The sequence below is a fragment of the Paroedura picta genome, chromosome 1 (genome assembly GCF_049243985.1).
Source record: "Paroedura picta isolate Pp20150507F chromosome 1, Ppicta_v3.0, whole genome shotgun sequence".
NCBI lineage: Eukaryota > Metazoa > Chordata > Lepidosauria > Squamata > Gekkonidae > Paroedura > Paroedura picta.
In genome coordinates this window covers 88,781,017-88,794,808 of record NC_135369.1, presented here as the reverse complement: position 1 = coordinate 88,794,808, position 13,792 = coordinate 88,781,017, and the positions used below count along the sequence as shown (strand labels likewise).

General features: G+C 42.7%; 1 protein-coding gene across 2 annotated transcripts in view; it reads left to right on the top strand.

The window, feature by feature from the left end:
* SMOC2 (SPARC related modular calcium binding 2) overlaps positions 1–13,792 on the top strand; it is a 190,565-nt gene that overhangs the window by 172,166 nt on the left and 4,607 nt on the right. For both annotated transcript variants that reach the window (XM_077347117.1, XM_077347109.1), the window contains exons 10-12: positions 3,475–3,577; positions 12,268–12,542; positions 13,688–13,728. In XM_077347117.1, coding sequence (XP_077203232.1) covers positions 3,475–3,577; positions 12,268–12,542; positions 13,688–13,728 — 419 coding nt within the window. The remainder of the gene's footprint in view (positions 1–3,474; positions 3,578–12,267; positions 12,543–13,687; positions 13,729–13,792) is intronic.

The window sequence follows — 13,792 nt, the reverse complement described above, 5'->3', positions numbered from 1 at the left end:
TGGTATCATCTGCATATCTGAGGTTGTTGATATTTCTCCCTGCAATTTTGATCCCAATTTGTGACTCCTCTAAACCCGCATTTCTCATGATGTGCTCTGCATACAAGTTAAATAGGCAAGGCGACAGTATACAGCCTTGCCGAACTCCTTTCTCAATTTTGAACCAGTCAGTGATTCCATGTTCAGTTCTCACTGTTGCTTCTTGACCTGCATATAAATTTCTCAAGAGACAAATAAGATGCTCTGGTATTCCCATCTCTTTAAGAACTTGCCACAAATTGTTGTGCTCCACACAATCAAAGGCTTTAGCATAGTCAATGAAGCAGAAGTAGACATTCTTCTGGTACTCCCTAGCTTTCTCCATGATCCAGCGTATGTTGGCAATTTGATCTCTAGTTCCTCTGCCTCTTTGAAATCCTGCCTGTACTTCTGGAAGTTCTCGGTCCACATATTGCTGGAGCCTAGCTTGTAGGATTTTGAGCATAACTTTGCTAGCATGAGAAATTAGTGCAATGGTGCGGTAGTTTGAACATTCTTTGGCATTGCCCTTCTTTGGGATTGGAATGTAAACTGACCTTTTCCAATTCTGTGGCCATTGTTGAGTTTTCCAAATTTGCTGGCATATTGAGTGTAGCACTTTTACTGCATCGTCCTTTAAGATTTTGAATAGTTCAACTGGAATGCTGTCACCAACACTAGCTTTATTGTTGCTCAGACTTCCTAAGGCCCATTTGACTTCACATTCCAGGATGTCTGGCTCCAGGTCAGTAACTACCCCACTGTGGTCATCAGGGATGTTAAGCTCGCTCTTGTATAGTTGTTCTGTATAATTTTGCCACCTTTGTTTAATCTCTTCTGCTTCTGTGAGGTCCCTACCATTTTGGTCCCTTATCATACCCAATTTAGCATGAAACGTTCTCTTCATATCTCCAATTTTCTTGAAAAGATCTCTGGTCCTCCCCATTCTATTGTTTTCTTCTATTTGTTTGCACTGTTCATTTAAGAAGGCATTCTTATCTCTTCTAGCTTTTCTCTGGAATTCTGCATTCAATTGGGTGTATCTTTCTCTTTCTCCCTTGCCTTTCACTTCCCTTCTCTCCTTAGCTATTTGTAAAGCTTCCTCAGACAGCCATTTTGACAGCCAAAAACTAGTTCCTCATAAATAGCAGCTTATGGCTTCTTTGGTGGTTGTGGAAAGTGCCATCAAGGCCAGCTGATTTATAGCGATCTCGTAGGGTTTTTAAAGTGAAAGATGTTCAAAGGTGGTTTGCCATTGCCTGCCTCTGTGTAGCAGCTCTGGAATTCCTTGGTGGTCTCCCATGCAAATAGTAACCAGGTCCAACCTGCGTAGACATATTAAATAGTATTATCTCATTGGGTGAAATGATTATTGAGTTTTGGTTAATTCCCCCTACTGCTTTTAATAGCTCACTGTGAGGTGTTCCAAAATTATTAATCATCCCTATGTAATTTCCTTCCAAAGCATCTAAAAGTTTTTCAGAAAAATGCCAGGGTACCGAATAACATGGCCAAAATGCTTTCCTGCTGATGTCATGAGCTAGCAAAATTTGCATCAGTGGTACTTGACTTTGCTGCTATCTCTCTCTCTATTTATATTCTAAATATCGACATTGTAGCACTTGTCACAAAATGTCAGCCTGTCCATCAAAACGTAATAACTGAAAAAAAAGTTGTCAGGCATATTTAACATGTGGTTAATGCACAAAAAAGAAAGAATTCATTATGATCAGGCACCAGCAGAATAAAACATACATTAGTAGAGTAATTATGCATATAACCACACATACAATCTTCCATATATGATATAAAAAGCAAATGTGTGTGTGTGTGTGTGTGTGTGTTAAGTGCCATCAAGGTGCTACCAATTGGTACCAAGTGCTACCAAGGTGCTACCAACCCCATCACATAATGTTCTTCAAAATGTCCTATTGTTAGCAGCTGTTCATGGGTATTGCAAACTGAGGGCTGTGGCTTCCCTGATGGAATGAATCCATCTCATGTTGGATCTTCCTTTTTGTCTGCTGCCTTTAACTTTCCAGGCATTATTGTCTTTTTCAGTGATTCCTAACTTTCAGATTAGCCAGCTTTCTAGTGAGAGTTCAGGCTTTATCTGGCTTAAGACCCATTTAATTGTGTTTTTGTTGGTCCATGATATTTGTAAAACTCTCCTCCAGCACCACATTTCAAAAGAATCTACTTTTTTCCCGTCAACTTTTTTCATTATTCAACATTCATACCCATGTTGGGGGTACTACGGCATGAATTAACTGGATCTTGATTGCCAACAGAACTTAAGTCTTTTTCTGTCTCTTTCATGGTTGCTCTCCCCAGTTTCAATCTCGGTCGGCAGCCTCCCTTTGAATTGATGATAAAACCAAGAAATAGAAGAACAATTTCAATTTCTTTATTATTGATGTTAAACTGTATAATTTTTGAGTTGTCACTACCTTTGTCTTTGGATGTTCAGCTGTAGTCCTGCTTTGGCACTTTCTACTTCAACTTTTATCAACCTTTGTTCAAGTCTTTATGGTTTTCTGCCAATAGTGTTGTGCCATTTATATATCTCAAGTTGTTCATTTTTCTTCCACCAATTTCCACTTCACTGTCATCTAAATCTAATCCACTTTTCCTTATGATGTGTTTGACTACATGATGAAGAGATAGGTAGAGTCCTGTCTGACACCTTTGCCAATTGGAAACCTAACCTAACCTAACCTCTTGTCCATCAAAACAATCAAATCCTGTGGCACTGCCATTCCTTTAAAGCCAACCATAGTCTTCCATAATCTATACAATTAAAACATTGGTTGTAATCTATGAAACACAAGATGTTTTTTTTTCTGAAATTCTCTCAGATGCTCCAGTAACCAATGTAAATTTGAAATATGATCTCTAGTGTCTCTTCCTTTTCTGAATCCAGCTTGAGCAACTGGCATTTCTCATTCCAAATATGATAGCAATGTTGTAAGATTTTGGATACCACTTTACTTGCATGAGCAATTAATGTGATGGTCAGATAGTTGTTGCAGATTTGATGTCTTCTTTTTGGGAACTGGGGTGTAAATTGAGTATTTCCAGTATGTGGACCATTGTGTTGTTTTCCATATTTGTTGACCTACTATTGTTAAAATTTTGATGGGCTCTGTTTATTTGGCTAATAACTGGCACTAATTCAACATGGTACCTCAATAAATGCTTCCAAAATAGAACTTCACAGTGATATTGCATCACACTGGTGTCCAGGCTATGAAATCTTTCTCTAAAATTAAGGTCTATGAATTTAGATATAGAACTTGTAATTTATCCAGATCCACTTGAATTTTCCTATACATGAATCTGAACATTTCCCAAGCGTAGAACTGGATGATATCCCATATTCAAGCTCATACATAGCCATAGAAGTGTACAATTTAATCCTGAAAACAATAATGGGAATTTTTGTTTTCATTTTAGGTTGCCCAGGAGCCAAGAAGAATGAATTCCTGACCAGTGTTCTTGATGCACTCTCAACAGATATGGTGCATGCAGTCTCTGATCCTGCTGCATCTTCTAGCAGGTTAGTTATGTTAGAACCCTCAAAGTATATTGTCATTTTTGCAAGATATTCCAAATATCATTCATTCATTTTGTTACATCTTTTAAATAATTTGGAGAATTGTTACTAAGCCTGATTCAGCAGGAATCTTACATTCATAGGACATAGTCATCTCAGTAATTTCTTCTTTTGGAAATTAGCAGTTTACCATAAGTGAAGTTTTATATATGTAACTAACCAAGTGCTACGTATCCACTAAGTGGAGAAAGGGAATGTTTTACCAAAATCTCTTCATTGTCATTTTATTCAACAGTGTACATTCACATGTGTATAATCTCTTTACAAGTATCAGTATGCATGGCAGACCTGTATTTAAAAATATCAAATCAAAACAAAACTCAGCCTTTTCTCTTCCACTTTGACCTCATTATCTCCTAAATTACCAGACTACTGTCTTCCAGCCTACAAAATTATCTTGAGTGTCTATTCCTTCCCTGCCATAGGCCAGGCAAAACAGCTTTGTCTTCCTGCAGAACTGTCTAAGGTCCCAGGGAGCCCTGAACTCATTGGGAAGAGTATTCCACCAAGCCAGGGCCAGGGCCAAAAAAGTCCTGGTCCTAGATTTAACCTCTTTGGAGCCAGGGACTTTGAACAAGCTTTGATTACTAGATCTTAAGCATCTTAATATATTCTAAACTTAGAATATATTCTGATGGCAATCGTTTCTAGGGATGTGTGCTTCAGGCTGCCACCACTGAAAAAAACTCTAAAAGATAGCTGCTTCAGAGACAGATCACCCCAAGACAGTCCGAAGCACGAAATCCCAGGCCCAAACAGATCTGAGGCACACTTTGGGGTGCCTCCGGCCACTTCGAAGAGCTTCGGACACTCTGAGGGGCTTTGGGTGTGGCCATTAAAGGCAATGCAGGGGGATGCCCCTCTCTCCCTCCCTCCCTCCCCCCAGAGGAGGATGCCGCCACCACCATGCCTGAACACCCCCTCCGCTCCCTCACCCCCTGCATGGCTCACCCGGTGGCTGGGCTGCACTCAAGCATGAAGCAGCTGTGGGCAACACACCTCAAAGATCCACCCAGACGTCCTGGGATGGGTGAGTGGTGATGTGCCTGCACAGTGCCTACACAGAGCAAGACCTGTCCATGCCCATCCCAGGCCCCGATGGCTAAGAGCTGCCGCCGCTGCGCTCTCCGTGGCCCTTTAATGTGCTCTGAAGTGCTGCCTCAGAGATCTCCGAGGCTTCGGAGATCTCTGAGGTGACCAAGGCGGTTTCTCCTGGAGCCAAGGCAGCCTGAGGTGGAAGCCACTGAAGCTAAGGGAGTCCAGTTCCGCTGGTTAGTGCACATCCCTAATAGTTTCATGTGTATCACAGCAACCACCATGTAATCATTTAGAGGGAAATTAGATTATCCATTATTAGTTAGTTTCATAGAATTATAAAGGTGGAAGGAGCCATACAGACCACCTAATCCAACCCCTGCTCAATGTTGTTGTTGTTGTTAGTTGCAGAGTCGTGTCTGACCCATCGCAACCCCATGGACAATAATCCTCCAGGCCTTCTACCATTCCTCAAAGTCCATTTAAGTTTGCACCTACTGCTTCAGTGACTCCATCCAGCCACCTCATTCTCTGTCGTCCCCTTCTTCTTTTGCCCTCGATCGCCCCCAGCATTAGGCTCTTCTCCAGGGAGTCCTTCCTTCTCATGAGGTGGCCAAAGTATTTAAGTTTCATCTTCAGGATCTGACCTTCTAAGGAGCAGTCCGGGCTGATCTGCTTTAGGACTGACCGGTTTGTTCGCCTTGTAGTCCAAGGGACTCGCAAGAGTCTTCTCCAGCACCAGAGTTCAAAAGCCTCAATTCTTTGACGCTCGGTCTTCCTTATGGTCCAACTTTCGCAGTCGTACATTGCAACTGGGAATACCATAGCCTTGACTAGATGCACTTTTGTTGGCAGGGTGATGTCTCTGCTTTTTAGGATGCTGTCTAGATTTGCCATAGCTTACCTCCCCAGGAGCAAGCGTCTTTTAATTTCTTTGCTGCAGTCCCCATCTGCAGTGATCTTGGAGCCCAGGAAAATAAAATCTGTCACTATCTCCATTTCTTCCCTTTCTATTTGCCAGGAATTGAGAGGGCAGGATGCCATGATCTTCATTTTCTTCATGTTGAATTTCAAGCCAGCTTTTGCACTCTCCTCCTTCACCCGCATCAAGGGGCTCTTTAGTTCCTCTTCGCTTTCTGCTCAATGTAGGATCAGCTAAAGCATCCAGGATAAGTATCTGTCTAGCCGCTGCTTGAAGACTGTCAGTAAGGGGGACCACACCACCTTCTTAGGCAGTCAATTCCACTGCTGAACTACTCTGTGAACAATTTTTTCCTGATATCTAGCCGGTATCATTCATCACATAGTTTAAATCCATTACTGTGGGTTCTATCCTCTGCTACCAGCATAAAACTTTCCCAGCCCTCCTCTAAGTGACAACCTTTCAAATAAAGACAGCAATTATGTCCCTTCTCAACATCCTCTTCTCCAGGCTGAACATTCCCAAGTCCCTCAGCCTTTCCTCATAGGGCTTGAACTCCAGGCCCTGTATCATTCTCATCGCTCTTCTCCAAACCCTCTTCTTCAAACCCTCTCAATGTGCAAGGGGGGTCTGATTCAGTTTGATCGGTCCGAATCAATTCGGAACCAATGCACGTCAATAGCGCCATTGACTTGCATTGGAAATCCTTCCCCCACCTTTCCTGGGAGCTGGGAGGGAGGGGTGTATGTTGCACCCCTCAATCTTCTTGGGGAGCTTAGGTAGGGTCTTCCCTGACTCCCCTGCAAGTTTCAAGAAGATTGGACCAAGGGGTCCAATCCTAGAGGTTCCCAAAGAGGGAATGGTGTCAACCTCCATTGGTGTCAAGCTCCATTGGATATAATGAAGATACAGATTCTCTATTTTGAATTTGATTCCCCATAGACTTCATTTGCTTCTCCACTGGCTTGCTTTGGCTGTAGAGTCAGGCTACAAAATGCAGGAAACAAAGCACTCTCCAGCTTTGTGCTCTTTCAGCGCCAGCTGGAGTTTCACACAACAACTGCTTCCCCCACCCCCCGCACTTTAGCTTCCCCAATCAAGTAGGAAGGAAACAGAAGACCACCAATTGGGGAAAAAATACAGTGGCGAAGGCAGCATCTTAGTGGAACCTGTTGTAGGTTGGGAAAAAGGAAGTCTGCAGATCTGAAGAGAAACCAGAATATATAATATTTTAGTTATCAATGATTCTTTTATCTTGTTAATGCCAGATGTTTTTATGTATCTTGTAATTTGACTACTGGTCTAGTACCGTAATAATAAAGACCTGACCTGGAAGTCTGCAGATCTGTTGGAAGATCCGGGTTCAGATCAATCTGAATTTGGCAGGATCGACAGTAAAAAAAATGTGAGTGCAGATTCAGCTCAGGTTTGTTTGGCAGGACTTGTTGAAAACAAATCTGTTCTGACTTCCTCAGATCAACAAATTGTTCTCCAGATTATTGCAGATATCCCCTTTAAAATCTGCTCCATTAACTTCCCTGCAATTGAGGTTAGACTCACTGGCCTGTCGTTTCCCAAGTCATCTCCGTTTTTTGAAGATTGAGATAATATTTGCTCTCCAGTCTTCTCTACAGTTATCCAAGAGGTCCTAAAGATGATTGACAAAGGTTCTGCAAGCTCTCCAGAAAGTTCTTGGAGCACTCACAGGTGCACACCATCTGTCCCAAGGGATTTGAACTCATCCAGTGCAGCCAGGTGCCTCTCGACAACCTCTCTGTCCATGTGAATCAGCCACCCAGATGCTATACCTGGCCTACTACCATAACTAGATGTGTCAACACAGAAACAGACTTTCTGCTTTTCTCTGTCTTCTGTTAGAATTTCTTCATCTTCACCCAACAGCAGGCCTATTGCCTTGCTTACCCTATGTTTTCTCCTCACATATGTGACGGTGTCAGCTCATTCCGGGCTTTGGCCTTTCTGATGGCTGACCTACAGTGCTCAGTAACTTGCAGATATTCTTCTTTAGTGATCTGTTTCTTCTCTCCATTCCTTTTTCTTCCTTAGCTCCTTTCTTTGTTCATCCAAATAGGTTTCTTGGATCCCTCACCATATTTCCATCTTGCTGTAATAGTCATGGCTTGAGCATGCAATAGCTCTTGTTTAAAGAGAGTTCACCCGTCACTTGTTTTTTCTCTTCCAGTATTCTCATTTGCTCCTTTCTCCTCCAGCATCCCAGTATGTATTCCTTTACTTAGACACTTTTTCTTAAAGCTACTAAAAGAACATTAGGACCACCTTATGCAAAGTGAAGCAAACAAAGACCTCAGTGCAGCTAAACTGGTCATGACTAAATCTCATTGAAAGCAAAGGGACTGCTTCATGATGATCAACTTTTGCTGGATCAAGGCCAGCGTGTAGAAATAAGAGACAACAAGGTGTTAGTCAAAGGCAATAAAATCAGCCAGTAAAGCATTTCAGTCGATTCTCTGCAGTGGAGAGCTTTAAATATCCCTCTGGAAAGGCAAATAGTCCCTGTTTCTCACAGTAAAGTTATATAAATATATTACATGCAGCAATTCAGAGAGCTGAAAGCTGCTGATGCTGTGCCAACTGGAACACTTTTGCCTTTATTCTAAGGCAATGTGATCTTAAGAGCTGCAAGACAGAATATTTGGCAACACACTTCCCCCATGCTGTGACCATTACCTCTGTCATGGGGGAAGCAAGAGCTATTCCAGAGACATCATCATTTCCAGACAAGTGTTGCCATAACTCAAGTCAATAACTAGACTTTTCTTCCATAACTGTCTTGTCTTGATCACATCAGTAAACCATGAAGGGAATAGCTTCAATCCAAAAGACAGCAAGTGGAAATCAGTGAGAGGAATGGAACTTTGTTAACTCCCAACTTCTGCTGCAAGCCAACTGCAGCCCCCTGAAAGGCTGCCCTCCCCCCACACACACACTGCCAGGGGACCCTCAGGAACAGGGCTTGGTGTAGTGGATATGGAAGTCTGTAAAAAATGGAGGGGAGTGGGGAAAATCTCCCCACCAGCAGCACTCATCTCACAAATGGAACATGTTCAACTGATTTCATAGGATTGAATTCATAGGAACTTGAAATGTCCAGCTTTGGCTGGATTGCACACAGTTATTTGGTTAAAGTGATATGTTTGTACTGTGGAGCTGAAAAAGCAGAATAGTGCCTTGCACCTCCCACAATTGCCAGAAATGGCTCTAACCTGTTTAGTAAATTGTTGATCAATGTCATAATCTATTTCTACTTTAGGAGGGTCTGCTGCACTTGGCCACTATTCTTGGTTACCTTCCCTTACGGAACACCACCTTGGCTCCAAATGCAGACAGCAAACAATTGCCAGTTTTGTTTATCCTCACCTGCCCCTGAAGTGTGCCAACAGCTGCCTGCCCTTATCTTCCTCCCCCAGTTTGGTTGTTGCTGCTGCTCCAAACTTAGGGTATTCTTTTCCCATCCACCCTACTGTACAATGAACAACACTCCATCATAGCATGGATGACTGTCAATTCTGCCTACCATCATAAGCAACCTGCCCTATTCCTGTTAAATAGGTTCTAAGCCAGCCTTTCTCAACTTTTTTGAGAAATCCCTGGAATACTCTTCCAGATTTGAGAAACCCCAGAAGTGGCATGATCATGCAGAATATGGTTGGGAAGCATAGCTGTGCGTACCTTGGGCTCCTCCCCTTCCCACCCCCTCCAGGCTCATCACTGGCCTTTCTTGGAGGGAGATAAAGGTTGACCCAACCATATATGGTCATATCACTTAATAAACATTTACCACATTTAAAAATAACAATAATAATTAACTCACACCCAGTCAGAAAACCCTTCCAGGGCCGTCAAAAAAAAATCCCAGGGTTTCACAAATCTCTGGTTGATTCCAAAGAACAGGCCTATTTATATTAAAAACTTCCAGAGGCAGTATGCAGCAGGTGAAAAAAGTGACCTATAAAGGTGAATCACAGGAAACCCAAAATACTCCTACTCAGTCCCTAAGTAAACAGCTAATACAACCCTGGCCATAGGGTAGGTGGTCAACAGTTTGCAGGAAATGCCTACAGAGGAAATGTAGGAAGCCACTTAATATGTCTCTCCATCACCAATCTCCTTCTCCCATTTTGGGTAATCCGTGTCCAGCTAATATACACCCTTTGTCCCATTTAATTATCAGAAGGTATCAGAGCAACAACATCCTTGGCCTTTATGGCCGTGTATGCATTTGTGGCCTAAGCTTACATCATTCAATTTCAAAGGCAAGTAAATCCAAAACTTGCCCATTTCAAATGTAAACATGTTTCAAGTATGAAAATCAGTTGTACTGCTTTACAACATCAGTCTGGTAACTCGTTAGTTTTAGCACTGATTGAAAAACAGTTGGACATACAAATACAGGTTACATATTGAACACCACAATTAGTTCTCCCCTCCCCTCCCCTCCCCAAATTTCACTTATAGCTTGATCCTGTTATCTGACTGGGTCTGTTTCTGAACTAGGGTTTTGGCTTAGATTTGCATTTGTATAGGGTCAAGTATCATCCACTTCTGCACTGAAATTTGCCTTTTGGGACACAGACCTGATTTGCCTCCTTACTTGCCCTGCAGCAAGTTAAACCTCAGAAATCTGGTTTTCACTTTTTGAAGCAGGGGCTAATGGGGTCTAGATCACAGCTGGCCAACTTCCTGGCCCCTTAAAATGGGGTCTAGATCAGAGCCCCAAACTTCCTGGCCCCTTAAAAAATGGCTGGTTGCATTACAACACAATGCCAATCTAACAAAATAGCTCCCCCCCTCACCCACCACCAAGTTTGGTCAGCAACTTTCCTCTATTGTTTCCTTAAGTTTAAATTTTAGCCTTGTATTAAGTGACTGCTTTTAAAATTATTATTATTGCTAGCTTCAAAGCCCATTCCTAAGAACGGGCCTTGAAATGGTTCCATCCCCTGGCCCCTGGCCAGGCAGCTTAAGGTGGCTTTGGGCCACAGCTCACAGCTGGATGAAGTGGGGTGGGTGGGAGCTGGCCAGCTCGTTAGCAGGCCCAGGACAGAGCTCCTTAGCAGGCAGTCAGCAGGCCATGAGGCCCTTGTTAGCAAGCCCTGATTAGCAGTCCAAGAGGCCCTCCACCACGACCCTTTGCCCGAGGCCCTCTCCCTTTACCTGCTGCTGGCTACCTGCTGCGTCTGAGAGCAAAGAAGCTAGAGTTCATTGACGGAGTGTGGGAGCTGCAAGGGCAAGGTCAATCAGTGTGCAACCATCTTTGCTAGCTGCATCCTGATTGACCCTATTCCAACCTGGACAGCTGGACACATTCCACCCCCCAGGCTGTTTCACAAATATATAGAGGAACCATGGATAAGGACTATTAGGAACAGTTAACACCATGGGGGCTGCTTCTGCTGGGGGCAATGACAGTGTGCTCCCCAGTAACCAAGCCTGCACAACAATATACCTCCTCTTCCCCATCTGGAGCCTTGGGGCAACAAATGGGGCATGCATTCTGCACATGAGACTCAGTGGCATGCCAGACCCAATCACTTGCATAATTTTCAGAAAATATCTTTTTGTGCCATGTGTGTGTGAGGGAGGAATGGCACAGAATACAACCCACCTTTTTGTATCATAGAATCATAGAATCATAGAGTTGGAAGGGGCCATACAGGCCATCTAGTCCAACCCCCTGCTCTACGCAGGATCAGCCCAAAGCATCCTAAAGCATCCAAGAAAAGTGTGTATCCAACCTTTGCTTGAAGACTGCCAGTGAGGGGGAGCTCACCACCTCCTTAGGCAGCCTATTCCACTGCTGAACTACTCTGACTGTGAAAATTTTTTTCCTGATATCTAGCCTATATCGTTGTACTTGTAGTTTAAACCCATTACTGCGTGTCCTTTCCTCTGCAGCCAACGGAAACAGCATCCTGCCCTCCTCCAAGTGACAACCTTTCAAATACTTAAAGAGGGCTATCATGTCCCCTCTCAACCTCCTTTTCTCCAGGCTGAACATTCCCAAGTCCCTCAACCTATCTTCATAGGGTTTGGTCCCTTGGCCCCAGATCATCTTCGTCGCTCTCCTCTGTACCCTTTCAATTTTATCTATGTCCTTCTTGAAGTGAGGTCTCCAGAACTGCACACAGTACTCCAGGTGTATCCCTACCAACTTGGTTCTGTTATTACACTTTTGTATTATAATGCTATTTCAGACTTGGAAGCAGGGAAGAACATTCAAAAGTAACAAAATAACTGGCAAATGATTGGGTGTTTTTGTCATGTGACAAAGATGGATAAGTTTTTTAAAAGGCTGTTGGAATGTTTCTGCTTCCTGTCCCTTTGCTTCTGTGTGGAAACAAATGGGGGCTCAATTAGGGAGTAAAAAGAGGGAAAGGGGGGGCAAAGGCTCCCAACGTGGATCTCGGAACCAGTTCGGGGAGGGATCCTGAACTTTAAAAACAGGAAGCATAATAAAATGACAGCTGGGTGAGTCCTCGGAAATGGTCTGGTAGAAAGTGCCTCATCAATCACCCGCTAAGTCCCTAATATTGGTGGAATGATCTCCTTAACATTAACTATTGCCCAGCCAAAAGAAAGAATGCCAAAAAGAGAACAGTTGTTATACTTGGCTAATGATGAATATCTTTTGCAGGCTTTCAGAACCAGACCCAAATCATACTCTGGAGGAGAGAGTGGTCCACTGGTATTTTAAACAACTGGATAAAAATGCTAGTGGTGACATCGGCAAAAAAGAAATCAAGCCCTTTAAAAGGTTTCTGAGGAAAAAATCCAAGCCCAAGAAATGCGTGAAAAAGTTTGTGGAGTACTGTGATGTGAATAATGATAAATCCTTGACAGTTGCAGAATTAATGGGTTGCCTGGGCGTAACAAAAGAAGACAATAAAGCAGACACAAAGAAACGCCATAGTAAGAGGATTTCCAGCTCTTTTACCAGTGCATTTCGTTATTGAGTTTTAATAAGAATGTTGGTATTCTTTTATCTAGAGGTTCATGATAAGATATTTTAACGTCAAACTTAGGGCTGATGCTATCAAGACAAATAAACTAGACGCCCAAACTACTTACGTTTAGTTCTAGGTTTTGGAGAGAAAAAGGCAAACTCATTTGGGCAAGTTTCTGATGGGGAGAAATAAGACTTCACAGTGGCATTCCACCTATATTGGTCTTTTCTGACACTGAAATATGCGAATGAATTACAAAAGTTATAAAAGGTATAAATTGCATATGGACTAGGATGGATCTGGATTTTAAAAATTGTGGTTGCCAGTTTCACTTCAACTTGGAACCTAAGGATGCAATTATAAAAACATTTTCCTGACAGTAAGCTAGAATTGCTCCCTAAGTGGCCCACAGCATGTCATCCATCATTTTTTGTGCAGCTTCACTAGAGTCAATTGGCTTGAAAGTTGTACCTGTGTGTAGGACTGCACTGCAAACCAGGGTTAAAAGGAATTGGATTTGTTTCACTTTCTGTAATGACATATTATTATTATCAGTAATCAGGTTCAGGTTGCAACCACTACCCACTATGGATTCTCAAGTTCCTTGTAGAAAGTAGTGTGGTTCCTGTCTGAAAGCCACAGGAAAGTGCAATACCCGTACCCATTTTATGGTTGCATTTCAGCATAATCGTCCTCTTGTGTGTTTGATATGTAATCCCAAGTATGTGAGAAAAGCAGGGCAACATATTTGAATCCCAAGTATGTGAGAAAAGCAGGGCAACATATTTAAAACAAACAAACCTTGTGGCAAGACTCAGGCCAGCAGTCTAATCATCCATTATGCCATGGCCACTTTTTATGTATGCCTTAAAACTGGATGCCCCATCTCAGTCCAGTCTTAAACGTAAGCTCTCTAGAGATACAGGACAGGGTGGTTCTGTGAATGAACTTTTCTATAAGTTGTGCATGCTCATTGCACTGGGAGTACGTGGGATATTTATTATTGCCAAACAATAAAACATTTGCCAACTGGCTGTGGTTATTCATTGCTACCTAGAAATCATTTCTATTGTCAACTAACATATGCCATCTATCTTTTTTTTTGTCCAGCCCCCAAAAGCAATGCTGAAAGCACTCCTTCCAGTAGACAGGTAAGGATGGGAAAGAAATATGTCCATTTGTTTTGTATTTCCTACCTGTCACTCCTTGGCCATG